General features: G+C 33.1%; 1 protein-coding gene across 1 annotated transcript in view; it reads right to left on the bottom strand.

The window, feature by feature from the left end:
• Nucleotides 1-18,542, bottom strand: part of LOC113392089 (dynein axonemal heavy chain 1-like) — a 72,679-nt gene that overhangs the window by 44,384 nt on the left and 9,753 nt on the right. The window contains exons 9-34 of the mRNA XM_064219346.1: nucleotides 17,623-17,749; nucleotides 17,192-17,313; nucleotides 16,556-16,645; nucleotides 15,910-15,989; nucleotides 15,664-15,751; nucleotides 14,822-15,040; nucleotides 13,120-13,237; nucleotides 12,141-12,282; nucleotides 11,275-11,416; nucleotides 10,619-10,846; nucleotides 10,425-10,523; nucleotides 10,106-10,249; nucleotides 9,598-9,778; nucleotides 9,224-9,384; nucleotides 8,430-8,529; nucleotides 7,650-7,841; nucleotides 6,700-6,877; nucleotides 6,405-6,537; nucleotides 6,047-6,274; nucleotides 5,673-5,811; nucleotides 4,898-5,076; nucleotides 4,614-4,777; nucleotides 3,915-4,091; nucleotides 3,077-3,200; nucleotides 1,609-1,706; nucleotides 506-578 (exon numbers count right to left, since the gene is read on the bottom strand). Of these exons, the coding sequence (XP_064075416.1) occupies nucleotides 506-578; nucleotides 1,609-1,706; nucleotides 3,077-3,200; nucleotides 3,915-4,091; nucleotides 4,614-4,777; nucleotides 4,898-5,076; nucleotides 5,673-5,811; nucleotides 6,047-6,274; nucleotides 6,405-6,537; nucleotides 6,700-6,877; nucleotides 7,650-7,841; nucleotides 8,430-8,529; nucleotides 9,224-9,384; nucleotides 9,598-9,778; nucleotides 10,106-10,249; nucleotides 10,425-10,523; nucleotides 10,619-10,846; nucleotides 11,275-11,416; nucleotides 12,141-12,282; nucleotides 13,120-13,237; nucleotides 14,822-15,040; nucleotides 15,664-15,751; nucleotides 15,910-15,989; nucleotides 16,556-16,645; nucleotides 17,192-17,313; nucleotides 17,623-17,749 (3,726 nt within the window). The remainder of the gene's footprint in view (nucleotides 1-505; nucleotides 579-1,608; nucleotides 1,707-3,076; nucleotides 3,201-3,914; nucleotides 4,092-4,613; nucleotides 4,778-4,897; nucleotides 5,077-5,672; nucleotides 5,812-6,046; nucleotides 6,275-6,404; nucleotides 6,538-6,699; nucleotides 6,878-7,649; nucleotides 7,842-8,429; nucleotides 8,530-9,223; nucleotides 9,385-9,597; nucleotides 9,779-10,105; nucleotides 10,250-10,424; nucleotides 10,524-10,618; nucleotides 10,847-11,274; nucleotides 11,417-12,140; nucleotides 12,283-13,119; nucleotides 13,238-14,821; nucleotides 15,041-15,663; nucleotides 15,752-15,909; nucleotides 15,990-16,555; nucleotides 16,646-17,191; nucleotides 17,314-17,622; nucleotides 17,750-18,542) is intronic.

Genomic DNA, 18,542 nt, shown 5'->3' with positions numbered 1-18,542 from the left:
TTTATACAGGTCTATTCAAGTTTCAAAATGATTGAAGACGTTGTGTGTGTAATCGGTTACACAAGACACAAAACACTTATGTATTTTAATGTGTAATTCCTCTTAGTTAGATAAATAAAATTAGTGATGAGAAATGGAAAAATTGCAAAGTTATGGATAGCATATATAGCTATGGGTATTAAGACAGTTGAGTCTGTGAGCCCCAGATAGATATGTGTGGCGGAGACACCGACCGTGACGCGCACGTTACGTACCCTCAACGTCATAGCCGACAGGGTAAGATTTGTTTTATTGCAGCCTGAGTGCACTCATAACTATAGCCACTTGGACTATATCATATATAATGTAGACTTATTTTAAATATTGTTAAACGTGCTGTAATATCGAATTAGGACAACCATGTCCTGTAATGATATGTATACAGTTTTGTATAACTAAATAAATATTGCCTGAAATAAAAATCTTAATTAATTATTTAATTCATATGACAACTTAAGCAATTTACCTGTTGAGCGACAACTGATAACACTTCGATGTCTATTCTGTTAAATTCGTCGAAACACGCCCAAGCTCCTGATCTGAAGATTTTTGACCAAATTTTTGGTGAATATAATCCAAAGTCTATCTTTATTTTTAAATATAGAATCATAGATAACAATGATTAAAATATTGAATGTCCATTTCCTTATTAATTATTATCTCACAGATTAAAAAATGGTGCTGCTCCAATGACATCGCACCGCATTATGAAATGGGATATTTCTTAGAATTATAGAATCACTCATTTGTCAAAAACGGTAACATATGCTTTCGTAAACAGTACAAGTTGACGAACCGTTATATATAGCAATTCATTAAAAGTATAACACCTCGCGTTATTATATCCGCTGGTGACAGGAGGGCTGGTTCATTTTTTTCCCCGAGGATCGACCTGCGATGCAACATGGAAATGTTGCAAGCATTCTTATCACCATTCCACACGGAGTTACAGTAAACCATTTATAATTCTTATATATACATTTTTAATGCCTACAAATAATTATACTAACAATAATTACAGTAGAATAATATGATTTTCTGATACATACAAAGCTTACAATTATTTTAAATTGCAAATAAGTAAAATACCAGTATAAATAATATACAATACACACTATAAATATAAATATACATACAATATAATAATTATTATTTATTTTAAAACAGCATGACGAATTAAAAGATCATAAGATTGTAAGATATCCGTCTGTTATAAAATAAAGTATCATTGGGCGGGCGGTTTAATAAAAGAGGATTGATTTGAGTGCAGAGCGCACTTTGTTACCGACATCCGAGGAGGAAACATTGTAAGTAAAATCCGTGTAGGTTAACTAAAGTTTACTATTCTAAACTGATTTGCGTGTTTTAATTAAAATTACACTTCTGCTTACATTTTAGCAATACCATATAAGCTTGTAAACGTACCATTGTTAAAATTACATCAGAGCCGATGACGAGATCAACGTCAGCGGTTCTGCGTAAATATAGACAAATAACTACCCATATTTATTTCGAGATATATTTTTACTATTTCTAGACACAGATTTCAATAATAATAATAACTCTTACGCTGCGAGTCCTTTGAAAAATTTTCCCATAGCCATGAAGTCGAGTTGATCGGAACAGTTGAATACTACACATTGTACCGCTAACGCTTTTGCTAAATCCTAAAAGTAATAAAACAAATTTAATGTTAATATACCTATATTAATCATTTCGAAACCTATCCACGATTATAGATCATTATAAAAATATATATTTTTTACTCGATAACATAATATATCCCCAAAATTCGCACAATCGAGATATTTCGATATTAAAACAATGAAATTCAATGACATGACAGATCAGACTGGCGGCCATGTTTGACGTTTACGGGTGCGTTCAGAAAGTGCGTTCTAAATAATAAATTCGTACAATGATACGGTAGTTAGTATTACATGTTTGTTTATTTTTATTTATTTTACCCGAACGAAGCCGGATTTTCATACAGTAGATTAATATTTATTTTCGAACACACAGTCAAACAAATTGTGTGTAATTTAATTGATCATACTCACAAATTTAGATTAGGCTGGATAACGATCGTTCATTAGATACTATGAAATCGAGTACGTCGTCCTTTTGGTTATGACGTGACATCATACCATCCCATCAACATTAAACATCACAATAAATTATTTTAAAATAAACTACAGCTAACATAATTGAGCCACAAAAGTCCTTACCTATGGTAGATAATACCTCAATTCATTTACTAACCTAGAAGTATTTTTACAGTTCATAACGTCACAATTACACGATCACAAAACAGAAGGGAGTCATAACAGAAACTTTGGGCGCGCTTTTTCGGACAGCTTGTTTTATCTAGCCTACTCTAAACATATCACACTAACATTGTAAATGCGAAAGTAGATATCAAAACAAAATCACTGTACCGATCAAAATTAAATCGGACGCAACGGCAGCCAGTTCCTAGGATAAGAAGAAATACGGAATCTAACTTAGAAATAAATTGAAAGTGGACATGTTGTCTCGAGAAACAGTTATTTACATATATAATACAAAAGACAAACGAGATTAACGAACATTCGTACTACATAGTAAATCATTAAATTTAAAAATGCCTATGTACAAGTTTATGAAATTAGAGATAGAGTAGGGAGATAGTGGTAAGGCTTTGTCCAAGACCGTCTGGGTAGGTACCACCCACTCATCAGATATTCTACCGCCATATAACAGTACTGAGTATTGTTGTGTTCCGGTTTGAAGGGTGAGCGAACCAGTGTAACTACAGGCACAAGAGACATAATATCTTAGCTCCCAAGGTTGGTGGCGCATCGGCGATGTAAGGAATGGTTAATATTTCTTTACAGCGCCATTGTGTATGGGTGGGTGGTGACCACTTACCACCAGGTGGCCCATTAGTTCGTCCGCCAACCTATATCATAAAAAATAAAAATACGTTTCCCAAGAGAGCACAAAGGTTAATATTATTTATTTATCAAGTGGTTAGAGGCGATTTTTGTTTTACTACCTTAGTAGTCTCAGTTTTGCCGGTTCCAGCTGGTCCGGCGGGAGCACCGCCGAATTTCAAATGCATTGCGCACATCAACGTCAGATAGCAACGATCGGTCAAGGGAGTGATCACGAGACGACCACTGTCAAATATATTGTTTGTTAATTTTGTTATATTTTACGAATAAGGATCGGTAATTTTAAATTTAGTACGAGTATATCTTAGAGGGTTACTTTTCGTTCATGATGACATAGTGAATGAACACGTCAGTGAACGATATAAGAAATAAAGAATTAAAAAAAATTCTACGTTTGCACCAATATAGGGTTTTTTTGCTGCTGTGGCGTTAATAGTTATGTACCGAAAGATATAACGTGATTGATCTATGTTATATGTTTGTCATATGTAAGCTCTTCTCAGTAGTTGATAACGTACGTTTTAATAATGACACGAAACCTAAACTAGAAATTCGAGCCTTCGACAGCTTTTAGTATAATATTTAAATAAAGAATGAGGATAAAAAAAATGTTTTGTTTTCCAATAACAACGAAACAAAAAGGTTGTACCAGACAAGATAGAGATCAAATTAATTTACTAAATCTTCTATTTAAATCAAATCAATTTCCTTTGTTCAATATAAAGCATTATACTTATTTAATTATTGTTAAATTGAAAACTACTAATAGTTTAGATAAGAAAATACCATGACCTGAAAAGAACCGTCGAAAAACAGTCAGCGGAAATTTTTTTTTTTGCTAATTTTGACACAAAATCCAGATATGTTAGTAGAATCTCTTCATAATACTCGTTAAAGTAATTTTTATATATGTAATTAATTATTTATGCATATAATAACCTGTTTCCTAGATATTCGTTTTGATATGTAAATATAGAGTTCAAAGCCCGAACGTCACAATAGTTTTGGCTAAATTGTCGGTAGTACATTGACGTGTCCAAACGCTCTTCGGTTTGAAATATTTCCGGTGACTCATCTTCTTCTAGAGGTCTCATATCTTTTATTATTTGATAGTATCTGATGGTGATGATGAATTTAACAGTTATTTTAGTTTTTTCTGCAAGTCTGTCTGGGTAGATTCTACAGCGGGGGGTTCCTAGACTAGTGGTTACAGTCACAAAGGACATTATATCTTAGTTCCGACGGTTAGTGGTGCAATGAGGCATGATTAATATTTCTTACAGTACCAATGCAGTGGTGGCCGCTTACCATCAGGTGGCCCATTTGACAGTCCACATACCTCAACTATTTATGACTAATCTAATATACTAATTTATGAGTTGCATAAGCAAATAAATGAGTTTAAATCCTTCGCCTGAACTCTCTTCAGTCGTGTTGGATTGCCATTCAACCGGATTATGAAGGCGTACTGGTGTTGCGAAAACTTGTCTTCTTCAAATTTAATACAACCTACATTAACAAAAACTCCTGGACTATTTCTTATTCTCTTGATTGCGACTGATGGTCAATACGACATAATTATCACCATCATATCTCTACTAAAAGAAACTATTGTTTTAGTTAGGATTATTTTATTACCTTAGTTGGCAAATCCATTGAAAATCGGTAACATTTTTAACGTTTTCATCGACTAATGTTCTTGTCACGTCTCTTGCATGCACTTCGATTACGATTAATGCACAGAGAACTTCTCGTTGGAAGAATGTCAATTCACCCTTTACTAGTGCACGTAAGCTGTCCAGCTAAGAAAAAAAAAGGAAATTCTAGATATTTAACTTAAACTTGCAGATTAATACGTTTGAAATTCTTTGTTTGAATGAAGATTCAATCACGATAATGTATTTCCTGATGATGAAACTTACCTGTCGTAACATTTCTTCAAAATACAGATCCATACGGTAATCAGAAATTGCTTCTTCAACTCCAGCCGTCCAAGCTGTTTGAGAACCTGCAATCACTACTTGCCCAGGCCAACGTAGTACCCACTCAGCTCGTGGAAGAGTCCATATTTCTTCCATAGACGCTACCAGCGTTAATCGTACTGTCGGCATTTTAAATTAAATTAAGTATATGAAAACTTTTATAATAATATTTGTATATGGATTCCGGTCTATTTATTTAATATTTGATAACTTTGGAATTAAATCAAGATCACAGATTTAGAAAGGAAAAAATGGTAAATATTGAGAACAATAGAAAGTAAACCGTCGGTTTGTCAGACACAAAACATTTAATATATCTATACTAATATTATAAATGTCGAAGTAACTATTTTTAATATGTTACGTTTTCGGCTAAAGCATCAATTTGTTTAAATTAGGTATCAAGCAAACTAAAACCCTAAGAAAGGACATAGCATACACTTCAAAAAACTATGACCCCCTAACACAAGGTCTTAGCTGCGTAAGAAAACTGCTATAGAATAATTTTTTATTCAGATATAACTGAAAATATTACTAATAATCAGGTACGTATATTAGTAGATGCTCAGCAATATTAGTAAGTGTAGTGGATACTTAAAAATTACGAAATTTAGTTCAATATAACCAACAATGATCTGGTCATAATAATCGACGATTCAGACAAGACTTTAATTCAAGGAATGTGATTGATAAAGACGTAATGATATTTACTTACTCGAATGTCTCATAGTATCCTCTAAAAGGAGTAGCCATTGTTCGACATTAGTGCTGGGATAAAATTTGTATTTAAGCTCGACAATCTCACCCTCACTTGAGTGCATATGAGTTATTTTCAAGTCCGGTTCAAAGGTTACCTGTAAATTAAATTACTAGATTTCTCTCGTTCACTCGTTTTTTTTATTATGCATGCTTTTTTTTATTACTATGAGTATATTACAACTCTTTCATATGACATTTAATATTATTATTTAGGTCAACTATGTTGCAACTTCACAGTTTTAACTAAAATAAGTTTGATAAATAAATATGGCAAAATAAAGTGTTTTCGTGAGATATTCGACAGTTCTTGTAAATATTATGACGACTGACCTTAGCAATATTCTCAAAGCATTTCCTTAGATGAGGTTGAACAGCTCTCGGATTACGTGACTGGGATAATATTTCCAAGAGTTCGTCATCACTGAGGAAGAAGAATCTAGGGAATCTTAGACGCTTAAGTTCCATGTATTCATTAAGTCCTCGAGACACGACAGCGAGCAAGTGTCGAGCTTCCACTAGACTGTCCAATAGACGGCTATCTGGACATATCAACATGATCTGTGCCGAGAATAATTTATGATATTAAAAAAAAAATCTGGGATTTATTGATTATACGAACTATTTTGAATACTTATGATTCTTTAATTTCATAATGAGTTGCAGAATGTTTATTGGATTTTTATGCTACCTTTGGGCACGCTGCCGCTGCAGACATGATTCTTCTCCAAATCCTCTCCATTGTGCCATATTTTTTAGCTTCCAAAGGTAACTGTCGTGATATATCTTCAGAGGTGAAAATTGGCTCTAAATACATCCATTCTCTAGACATTAAAAAAAATAAAATTATAACTGTTTTAATGTTAAGAAATAAACGTAAAAGATAAATTGAAAAATCATGTTACTAAGCTTGAGATTACTTCAAGAAATTATTTGTTATAATCCAAAAGGTATCTTAAAAAAACTTCAAAGCATGATGCACTTACTTCTGACATTCAATCCATTCATCCACAACTTTCTGCGTTAATCGAAGTTTATCATCCCACTCTTGAATTCGAAGCTCGAATGCCGCTTTGAACGGACTGAAGCCAAGCTGTTGCGTCGCTAGTAAATGCTCGTCCAATAGCTGAAGTGTTTCATCTGCTATCTTCATTATGAACGTACCTATTTTGAATTTTAGGTGTATTTCAAAGGATTTTTTGTAAATATATGTCAATATTTTATTTCAAGGCATATAAAAAGGGATAAATGTTATAAAATTATTTTAAAAAAGGGGGTTTTATCACGCGAATACAAGCTTCCAGACAACCTTTACTTAAAGACTTGCGAGTTGAACAAAGAGGCGAAGAGGTGTACAAATGTCCACAAAAATGGGGTTTTAATTTCTGATACAAGCATTAAATGTATAATTATATAAATACATATATAATGTACTAGCCGTTGCACGCGGTTTTGCTCGCGTGAAAGTTGAATATATTTATACCACTCTTTGTATACCACATCGGTGTGTATTCCACCCCTTAGGGTAAAATTTCCAGAAACGCTTAAATACGTACTTACACATTTTTAATCAGCATCCCAAAAATAAACTGTCATGTTTCTAACTTATAAAATTACGGACTTCCACCCTTAGCGTAGAATATCCATAAACGCTTAAATACGTGTTTAATTCACTTATTTTTAATCAGCATCCCAAAAATAAACTGTCATATTTCTAACTTATTACGGACTTCCATACAAACTTTCAATCTCTATTTCACGCCATTACGGGTAAAATTTACAAAATTCCTTTCTTAGTGGGTGTACTCAATAAAACAACCCTACTCGCCAAATTTCAAGGTCATAACTTTAATAGCTTACGCTTAGCTAGATAGTCAGTCAGTCAGGACATGTTATAAAAAAAAACAATAATATGATATTAGAAAACTATAATTACCAGTTGTCTTATAAGGTGTCATTTCCATAGCTCTAGTTGCCCAATCCGCGAGCATCTTGTCAAGGGATTGTTCTATTACGTATTCTTTACTTGCCAGTTCACCAATTTCAGCAATCATTTCAGCGTGTTGCGCCACGCCTTGTTTAAGACACATGGCAAAGGTTTGTTTCTCATTCATTGTCACTGTTATCCCTGTTTTAATTATAATGTATTAGTTTATGTAGGAAGGATTTTTCGTAAAACTCATGGTGATTCTGATTTTTTGTTACGGAACCCTAATACCACGAATATGCTGAAGTACCAAGCTGATGGAAGCTTCGAAGGCGATCACATCACGAGTTTCCCGTATTGATCGAGTTCCCCGTATTAACCTTTCAATGCCGCATCGTTTTAATTTCTAATTTTATCAATTGCAACATTATTTTAATCACTTTTTATTCCCGTCGTTAGTTACAAGACAGTTATTGTATTAATATAATATTAATAAATAATTGATAATTATTCGGTTTTTTTTGACCTCCTGAACGTTGCAAAATTAATTACTGAAACTTCGGCGTCGTTCGTGTTGTTTAGTGTGTGTTTAGTTAAACACTGTTTTCTCTCTTTTCGTCATAATCGATTTGGAATTCGAAAGAAAAAGACACAATATTGGGTGCCTAGTTATCCTCTAAACAACATGTACAGCTAAAACCGTTAATATTTGGTACGTATTCCATTGTTTTAATTTTAGTAATTTTTTTTTTTAAATGTTAATGCACTAATACATAAAGAAAGTCTTACCTGCTTTCTCCATAAATTCGTTCCAGTGGCGTTCTTTCATTCCTGGATTTCGGACAGCTTGGATAACGGGAATCAATGGTCTAAACTCGTCCATGTCATCCTAAAACAATTCTCATCGATCTTTTATATCACAAATAGGTGAACTGGCAAATAGACCATCCGATGGAATGTCATTATCACTGCCCATATACAATAGCGCAGTAAGAATTTTTTATTTTATTAGCAATGTAGCACCAACCTTTGGGAACAGACATGAAATGTCCCTTATACCTGTAGTAGCACTGGCTCACTCATTCTTTAAGTCGAAAAAAAAAAAACTCAAGTATTACTGTGTAGAATATATGTGAAAACTGTTCAAGCTTGCTTCATACTAAAATTCATCAAATTCGATTCTGTGGTTTAGCCGTAACAAAAAGATAGATAGATATTTTTTCACACCTATATTAGTATAGATAAAAAGATGATAATATGGATTATCAACATGAAAAATGTATGACTTAGACTCGAGGTGAAAGATCTTAAATGAAGGTTTCAAGTTCATAACTGGAGTAGCAAAAATGAGTTTTCATATGTTTATACCTCATCTCTTTCCTAGTGGTACATAAAATGGTTATATATCCTTATGGTATCATAAGGAAACCTGAATTTGCATTTCACATGTATACATTTTAACTCTATCTGAAGCAGCATGTGGAATAAGTTCCAAGGTGTATTCTCCGAAACAAGACAAGACCTTGGTTAAGAGTGACATAATTATATGATCTTAAATACATCTGTAATATGTACACACTTACTCGTATTGTCAATGCAACATGTTGTACTTTGGGTAGATCAGCAAAAACGCGTATGCATTTGACAATTGTCTTGTAATATTCATTGATTGCTGGTTCGATTGAATCCGCATCCACATAAATGAGAGGGTTGTCGAACCACACCTCACGAGACTTTAGGAAATCTGTTTCAGACGACGTAATAAATTAATTATTTCGACCAAAATTTGAACTAAATTGTCACGTGTTCCATTTTTATTTACGAGTCATTTCGTTCTCGGGCGTAACAGAACAGAAACGGACTATTAAAAACTGTGAAACTAGTAAAACCTAACTTAATTTATTTATGTTTTTTTTAAAATAACTCTTATATAAAAAAAAAACGTTATGTTATTTACCAGACGCAGTTACCCACAAGTTTCTATATGGTTCGAATTCTTTTACTAAACGATTGAGATCTGCGAAAGGAACAACTGGTTGCCCAAACAATTTCTGCCTCTGATTGAGCACGCGTCCCCAATCCTGTGATTCTTTCATACCTTTCCAAGCTTTTTTTATATCATTGGCTATTTCATGCACCTGTTAATTTAAACAGGATGCTCTCAACTTAAATGTTTCGAGTATATTTACATTGCCTATTAAAAAAACATTAGTCTCAGATTTCCAAAATCTGATACATAAATCTACCGAAATCCATTTTGAAATATCTCAAAGGAATCATCATCATCATCATCAAAGGTAAATAGACCTTTCCAAAATCAATAACGCTCAAATTTTTAGACTCCAAGAGTATTGTTTCAGGGAATATTTAAAAAAAAAATTATAAGCGACAGTGCAGTATCCGATGAGCCAAAATGTCTTATTATTTGCACGATAATAAATATTTAAGTATGTCAGAATTTTTACCTTTCCGAAATCATTCTGTAACGTAAGGGCCATACATTGAGCTGTAAACATGTCGATTTTATCAGACAATGTTTGTTCATCTTGTTGATGAAGTTTCCAGAATTTCTCTTGTTCTTCTTCCAAGAACTCTGTCGTTGCAACCACCTACAAGTTAATTTTGAAAACACCTATATAAAAATTATTTATTTTATAATTTCACAAATTATTCTAATCTAACGAAATATGTTTTGCAATAAATTCTAAACCATCTCCTTAAAAGAAAAGGAGGCCTTTTATCCAGTATGCTTAAATAGCAGATTATCAACTACCTACTACTTACCTGTTTATTAATATTCAATGGCCATCCAATAGCTTCCCATAGTGCTTTAAAGTCTTCATTTTCAAGTGGAGTAAAAAACACATCCAGTACTTCATAATCCTGTCATAATAATTATGATTATTCATTTTCATTTAAAATTATTTCAATAAGTAAAAATTTCGTTTGTGTTTTTTAATAGGTGCCTGCTGACTTACCGTGTGAACTTTTTTCATTATATCTTCCTGAGTTTTCAACCCAAACGGTATAGACTCCATCCACTCTCTTATCTCGAATACGTGCTCTATAGTATTGGGTTTTTCACCTAATTTTCTCATTATATTTTTGTATGCTTGAATTACATCTTCAACTACGAGACGTACTTCTTCCGACCACATTGTTAGTAACGCTTTAATTATATCGGATCGCTTTGTTACTAACATTTGCTGAAAAAGTATCGACATTATTTTTTAATGTACCAAATTTTATTTTATTTTCTTTTAAAAACATAAACATAATCAGCCTGTAAATTTCCCACTGCTGGGCTAAGGCCTCTTCTCCCGTTGAGGAGAAGGTATGGAGCATATTCCACCACGCTGCTCCAAAGCGGGTTGGTGGAATACACATGTGGCAGAATTTCGTTGAAATTAGACACATGCAGGTTTCCTCACGATGTTTTCCTTCACCGCCGAGCACGAGATGAATTATAAACACAAATTAAGCACATGAAAATTCAGTGGTGCCTGCCTGGGTTTGAACCCGAAATCATCGGTTAAGATGCACGCGTTCTAACCACTGGGCCATCTCGGCTCATCTTTCTTCTTCTTTCTTTCTTTCTTTTAAGTTGTAAATATTTTCATAAAACTTAATTAACCTTCAATGTATCAACGTTTATTGCGAATGGTCCTATATTAATATACTGGGGGAGTCGCCAGATCAAATCTTGCTTCGCATCGTAGTGCACCTGAACCTCTTCCTTTGTTTCAGATGCAGCATGTTTTTCTTGTCGAAAATTCCTTCAAAGAATTTTTTTTTAAATTTTATAAGTGATTAAATCTCATAATTCTTGATCAGCGTTGAAGGAAATCATCATAGAACATCGTGAGGAAATTTGCATGTGCTCCATGACACTGTGCTACATGTGTATTCGCGTGAAAAAATGAAGTGAGCGTGATAAATAAAATGAAGTGAGTAGCGCGAACATAAAATCTCCAAAATTTTTCTCTGAAAAACGGAAAAATATCAAATTATAACTTTTCAGAATCAATATCGTATAAACGTTGAATCGTAATTCAGCTTCTCTTAGCTCTCTTAAAAATGTGACAGTCTCCTTTCACCATCCTCTCAAAAGGAGACGAGACCTTAGCCGTGGGGTATTTACAGGCCTTAAGTTTATTAAAATAATGACAATCTTTACACATATAAAAATATATAATACTAGTTGTCGGTTGCGGTTCTGCTCGCGTTTTTATACTTTTTCGTCTGTTCGATGTAAGGCATTGTAAGTCTAGTAACCTATGTCCTACCTTGGAGTTCAAGCTTATTTCATATGAAATTTCATCAAATTCGGTTCAGCGTTTGCCGCAAAAGAGCAGCAGATAGACAGACAGTAACTTTCGCATTTCTAATATTAGTATAGACGAATACGTACAAACGACCGAAAAAAATCAATAATAAATCAAATTAAATACAATGAATGTAATATTAATTTCGACTGATAAAGAAATAGTAAAACGTTACTCGACATATTCTTCAATATTCAACATATAAATGTCTTTATAGCAATCGTATTGACGCATGTATGCCAGTAAGGGTATGATCGCCTTCCTGTATGCCTTTAGTAGCCGTTCTCTGTATTCCACAACATTTGGCTCCATAAGACCTGCAATTAACACCATCAATCCTGTTATTAAAAACTATTGATTCGGTATTATTTCTATACTCGCTCGGGTGTAATAAATAAAACTAAACAAATACGGTTTATCATTTACTTTTAACATATATTTTTTATAAACGTGATTATCAAACGTCTATTTAGGTGGTCAAAACTAACAATAATCATTCTGTACACAACTTTCTGAACGCACCCGTAAACGTCAAACATGGCCGCCCGTTGAACTGTCATGTCATTGAACTTCATTGATTTAATATCGAAATATCTCGATTATATAAATTTTGCGGATATATGTTGTCGACTAAAAATCATTACTTTTTAACGGTATACAATTGTGGATAGGTTTCGATTGACTCTATCATAGACCTTTATTCGTAATTTATGTTTGTCTATGTAGATACATACCCCTTTTATTTATTTCACCGCCAAACAGCAATAATTCTTGTAGTTTTTTTTTTAAATAGTAGCAATGCTCCATTATGAGGATTTAATAATATTGCTATTTACCTCACCAATTAAGCTTAAACCTTGAGTTAGGAATGGGATGAAAATGACCCTAGACGGCCCTTAAAATATTACGCTACTGACGTTTCGTATATAATTCAAATAAAAATAAGTTTGAATGGTAGGTCAGGGTAATTACAGGCACAAGGGGTTTAACAACATTGTTACTAAGGCTGGTGACACATTGACCGTGTAATGAAAGCTTACCATTTTTTATCCGGTAGATATTACTAACCATCTACTTATCTGTATGAACCAAATACCAAAGACACATTATTCACTGATTAAAAGAACTTATAAATATTTTCATCGAGTACTTACCAATGGAAGTTAGGAACAATTCCTTATCGAATACAAGGCCAGTCATAATCTTCGGGTGAACTTGCGGTATGAAATGGCAGCGATATAACATCTCACGGAAGAGACGCTGAATAACGACCTTTTAAAAATAAACAAGGCATTCATATGACATCAAAAGTCACCGATAATGACCACGATAATAATATATTGCGATGTTCGACCAACCCTAACCCTCATCTCGTCAATTTATTTCCGTCAGTACGCTGACAAATTTATTTAACATTTATATTTATTTATGTAATATTTAACATAAACATAACATTATCAGCCTGTAAATTTCCCACTGCTGGGCTGAGGCCTCCTATCCCGTTGAGGAGAAGGTATGGAGCGTATTCCACCACGCTGCTCCAATGCGGGTTGGTGGAATACACATGTGGCAGAAGTTCGTTGAAATTAGACACATGCAGGTTTCCTCACGATGTTTTCCTTCACCGCCGAGCACGAGATTAATTATAAACACAAATTAAGCACATGAAAACTTAGTGGTGCCCGCCTGGGTTTGAACCCGAAATCATCGGTAAAGATGCACGCGTTCTAACCACTGGGCCATCTCGGCTGTAATATTTAGTATATGCAAATTAATTTGCTAAACTAGATGTAGTCAATAAAATTTAACTTATTACTTAATTTAAAACTATGGAATAATTAATTTCAAATAAATAATTCGAATTATAAAAATAGACCAAGTTGATACTTTTGTTGTTTGGCTTAAGCGATTCATATTCTAAGTCAAAATAGATTGACACGTACGACCCGTATTGATGAAACGCTAAATGATGCAAACGAAATCTAATTCACCAAACTATGATTAGCTGAGGAGCTACACGAATACTGATGAACATTTAAATATTATATGTTTTTTGAAATAGCTTATGTCCATCTAACATGCAATGTGCACCTAAATTTCATGTAACAATTTGCAATTTTTTTTTTCAATTGAATACGAATTAAAGCAGGCCCTAATTATATATATATACTCTATTCCAACCATAACAGGAAAAAAGCCAAACAAACAACATTTGACAGCGAATTGACGCGATATCATTGGTCGAGAGCTTGATTAATCTATGATATTCACTATGGATTTGCACATTGAATATTCACGTCGACGAAACTGTTATCGGAAATTTGGAAGTAAAATAAAGTGGAAATAACTGATTAAGTGCAATAGTGTTGTATTTTAAATAAAGATTTTATTAGATGACAACTGCATTAATTAACAAAAAAAAAAAAAACTGCCGATACCCTATAAAAACAGGCAGCGTGGTCTACTCAGGTTCACTTTTGTTTTGGGTCGTTGTGCTGAACGAACGTGTTATAACTTTGAAATTCCGATTTGTTATTTTTTTGTCATTTATTACGATTTGCTTATTGTTAATTTTGAAATCTTGTAATATTTAGTACTAATCAAGTTTATTATTTAAAATGTGATTTTAATTTCTATCTTTTGTATGTTGTTTTTTTGTGAAATATATATTTTTTTAAGTAAAACCGCTTCTAATTCCTAAAAATATATTAATCATAAACTCTTAGTAGTGCACAACATTGCTGAGTTATTAGCAAATCGCATGTAAGGCGTAAATCTGAAGTTTGTTTATCTTTTTTCTACTTCAATTGGAATAAGCTATACAGTATATCTTAAAATTTATAATATGAACTTTACTTCAAACTGATCCGGTGGCGTTGTATAGTAAGGACCTTCAGCTGACATCATGAGATGAAAGTAGAAGAGTGTCGGAGCCGCCGAACGGAAGGGAGTATTGATGAGGTCACTCGAATCCCATTCATAGTCCTCCTCACACCAGTACGTACACAGACATGGCGTTTCGCAGAGATTGACGAACATCGCCATGGATTGTTCGATGCAAAAGCGTAAAGCATACTAAAATATCAATTTAATTTATTAGCTTCAATACCGTAAAGGGATTGTATCATTGATTTCATAATATGTCTCAATTATAGTTTTGATTTGTTGTCACATTTAATTAAAAACATCACAAACACCAGCATTGCGATTCTGTAAGAATTCACTTCGTATCTCACTCGATAATATCATCAACTTACAGTGAAACGCCATTTTGATACGTGTTTTCTTATAGATTTTATAATTATTATAGTCAATATCATACATAACATTCCGCCATGTCACGCTTGTTTTCTGCGGTGAGATTCGAGTTTCTTGATACGGATTAGCCCTACAGGTGGCAAATCATCTAAGATTTGATTCGACTGATGACGAGCTGAGGCTAATACAGATAAGCTTATCGTTGTAATTACTTAGCTTACTTTATCATCGATGTTAAACGACGCATTTCTGATTACCTAATTACGATAAATATTCTAAGAAGTACCAGTCAAATAATTTGCATAACATTGAAACCGTCGAGTTAGCAAATAATTAATGATATAATATCCAAATCAAACATTAATTGAACTATTTCGTTTAATTATCGAGTTACAGACATGGTAATCATATTGTTTGAAACAATTTAAAATATAGATCACCTGCATTCTGAATCTGACGAGCTGCATGAACCTGCACAGCTTACTGATACCGTAGAATTCCCAGCTCTTTTCGTAAATATTAAACCATCTGAATTTAATGCAAATATCACATTCTCAACTTAAAAATTATGTAATAATATATAATGGAAACAACAAAATTGATAAAACTCATAACCAAACTTATCTAATAGCGAAGTTTCGGAAATATTTTATTATTTCGTGTAAATTATTTGTGATTTTATTTACCCTTTTCCGACATCCCTGTAAGACATACGAATCGCATGTGCTGTTGAATTCAACCAGGTTATGTTAAGGTATTTAAGCATCTGCAATCAAAAGGGACAAATTACTTCGACACAATTTTGATAAAGCCATCAAATTTCCTTTTCTATTTTTGTTTTTCCTGTTTAATGATATTGTTGTTGTAATTTATGACAGTTTTAATACCTTTTGAAATACCTTTCAATTTTCAAAAATCTATTCATAGATTCCACCACGAATCTCCAGTGCACGTTGTTTGTATGTGTGAATTTACATATATTTATAGAATTTCCTTACATTGTTTTCCTTCATCGTTGAACACTTATTGGGGTGATAGATACAAACTAAGCAAATGAAAATTCAGTGGTGTTGGCCTGAGTTTGAACCCGGAATCATCGGTTAAGATGCAGGCAAATCTCGTCGCAATGTTTCTCAAAGAGAGAAGACGCCTTAGTCCGATAGTGAATCATCTACAGGCTGTCACTTTACTTGAATTTTTATTTATAACCATTTTTACCTCAAACATTATTAGTTCAGATGTGAGTTAAGCATCGACAACAATCAGATATTCCTTTCTGATATATTCTTAAGGCGATGATAGTTGTATTGTTGTAAATAAACATAATCTTACCATAGACGTACAGTGTTGTTGCGCCGCATCAAATTCTGCGAGACTTACATTTCGGCCATAGTTTGTTGTAAAGAACAACATCGACTCAACCTTAAATTAAAAATTGTACATATCTTTAATCTATTCCAAGGAAACTAAGAGTGATTTAATTATAATATCAGCAGTATTTTATGAATACAAGATTTTACTAAGAATTCCTCATTACATATAAGAACAAAATGAATAAAATTAGGAAAGATTAATTCACTTTCAATCGATTAAAAACTTATCATAATCAATTTAAGTTTCTTGCCCTTGATATCATAAATATGAAGTACCATATGCTAGTTTGAATCAATTTAAACTGAAAGGTCACTATGATCAAAATTTTCAATATCAAACAAAATTTGATCCTAGTGACGTTAACCTGAAAAGGTTAAATACATTTTATATTAATACCATAGACAAAAAATGGTGTCGTGAGACATCCGATTGGAATAAAGTTTCTCTTGCTATATATTATGTATTAAAATACGTATATAATTAAACAAATTAACAATTGAGACATATTTGATTTTAATTTTTGTTCTAACTCGTATTCGCCAAGTGTATGTAGAGTATCTTGCAATAAGAAACTTCTTTCGAATAATATCTAACCTTAAGGCATTCGTCTACCACTAAATGAATGCAGGACACGGATTCTGTGAGAACGTAGAGTGAGTTCCACTGATTGAACTTCACTCTTCCGGAAAAATCTATCATTTCACACGGGTAGCGCCCTAAAATGGAACGAAACTCATATATACATGTAATATAATATATATGTAAAATCTAAAGTTATTTTCTTTAATAAAAAGGAAGTTGGCAAAAATAACGCCGTCGATTATGTGTTCGTAGGTAGTACGGGAAAACGCTTGATGATTTAAAAGTTCTTCCATCCTAATCCACTTTTTCAAATTTTGATCTAATTTAATTTGACTAGACAAAAAAAGATTTCATTTACTAAAACTGACTTTGTCTTTACATAATTTACGCATAAAAGACTCTTGATTAAAAAATAAATATCAATTTCAAAAAATCTGTTGTACCATAATCTGGTACCGGCGGCTCGTAGTCCTTGCTCGGCGGATCTATGAAGTTGTATAACCTCGGATATTTTTTTATAGTATTTATTATTTTCATTTTGCCTTCAATTTTCCTGTATAAAAGTTCAGCCTGCAACAAAATAATATTTTCTTTAGTATAAATATGTACGTATGTTATATAACCATTCTTACAATTTGCTAAAAATATTTTGATGTTTTGAGTAGCGTATGTACAAAACATACGTGATCAAACTTTTTAGTCAGTCTATTATTGGATCAACCCAGACTAAAATTTAGAATAAATATATGCGGCGACACTTCGTAAGCAAACCCGATTGGGCCAAATTCTGATTTCAAAAGCGAAAATCCCCAACATTGGCACATTATTGGCTATTATTTGTCTGTATTGGTTATTTTTATCTCGCCCATAAAATATTTTTGTATTCGATTAACCCTTTCGAGTGCTGTTATTATTAACACTTGCTATTAATTGCCGATATTCATTATTTTAGTACTTTTAGTGGTCGGTCGAAGACTGCTCGGAAAAGTCCTGGTCATTCACCAATTATATTGGCAAACATAAGTACTTTGTTTTAATGCGTTTATACGTTATTGAACTACGTAAATAACAGCCTGTAATTGTCCTAGTTCTGGACATAGGATTCATCTTCCCTCGAGAAGGCTTTAAGCATATTCCACCGCGCTGCTCCAGAACATCTGGGTCGGAACACCCCATTCATTACATATTCTTCTGCCAAACAGCAATACTTAGTGTTTTTGTATTCCGGTATATAGAATGAGTTAGTCTAGAGTCTACAGTAATTACAGGTAAAGGGACATAACATCTTAGTTCTCAAGGTTGGCGGCATTGGAGATGTAAGCAATGGTTAATATTTCTTATAGCGCCAATATAAGTAATGTTT

The sequence above is a fragment of the Vanessa tameamea genome, chromosome 27 (assembly GCF_037043105.1).
Source record: "Vanessa tameamea isolate UH-Manoa-2023 chromosome 27, ilVanTame1 primary haplotype, whole genome shotgun sequence".
In the NCBI taxonomy this organism is placed as follows: Eukaryota; Metazoa; Arthropoda; class Insecta; order Lepidoptera; family Nymphalidae; genus Vanessa; species Vanessa tameamea.
This window is presented reverse-complemented; position numbering and strand designations above follow the sequence as displayed.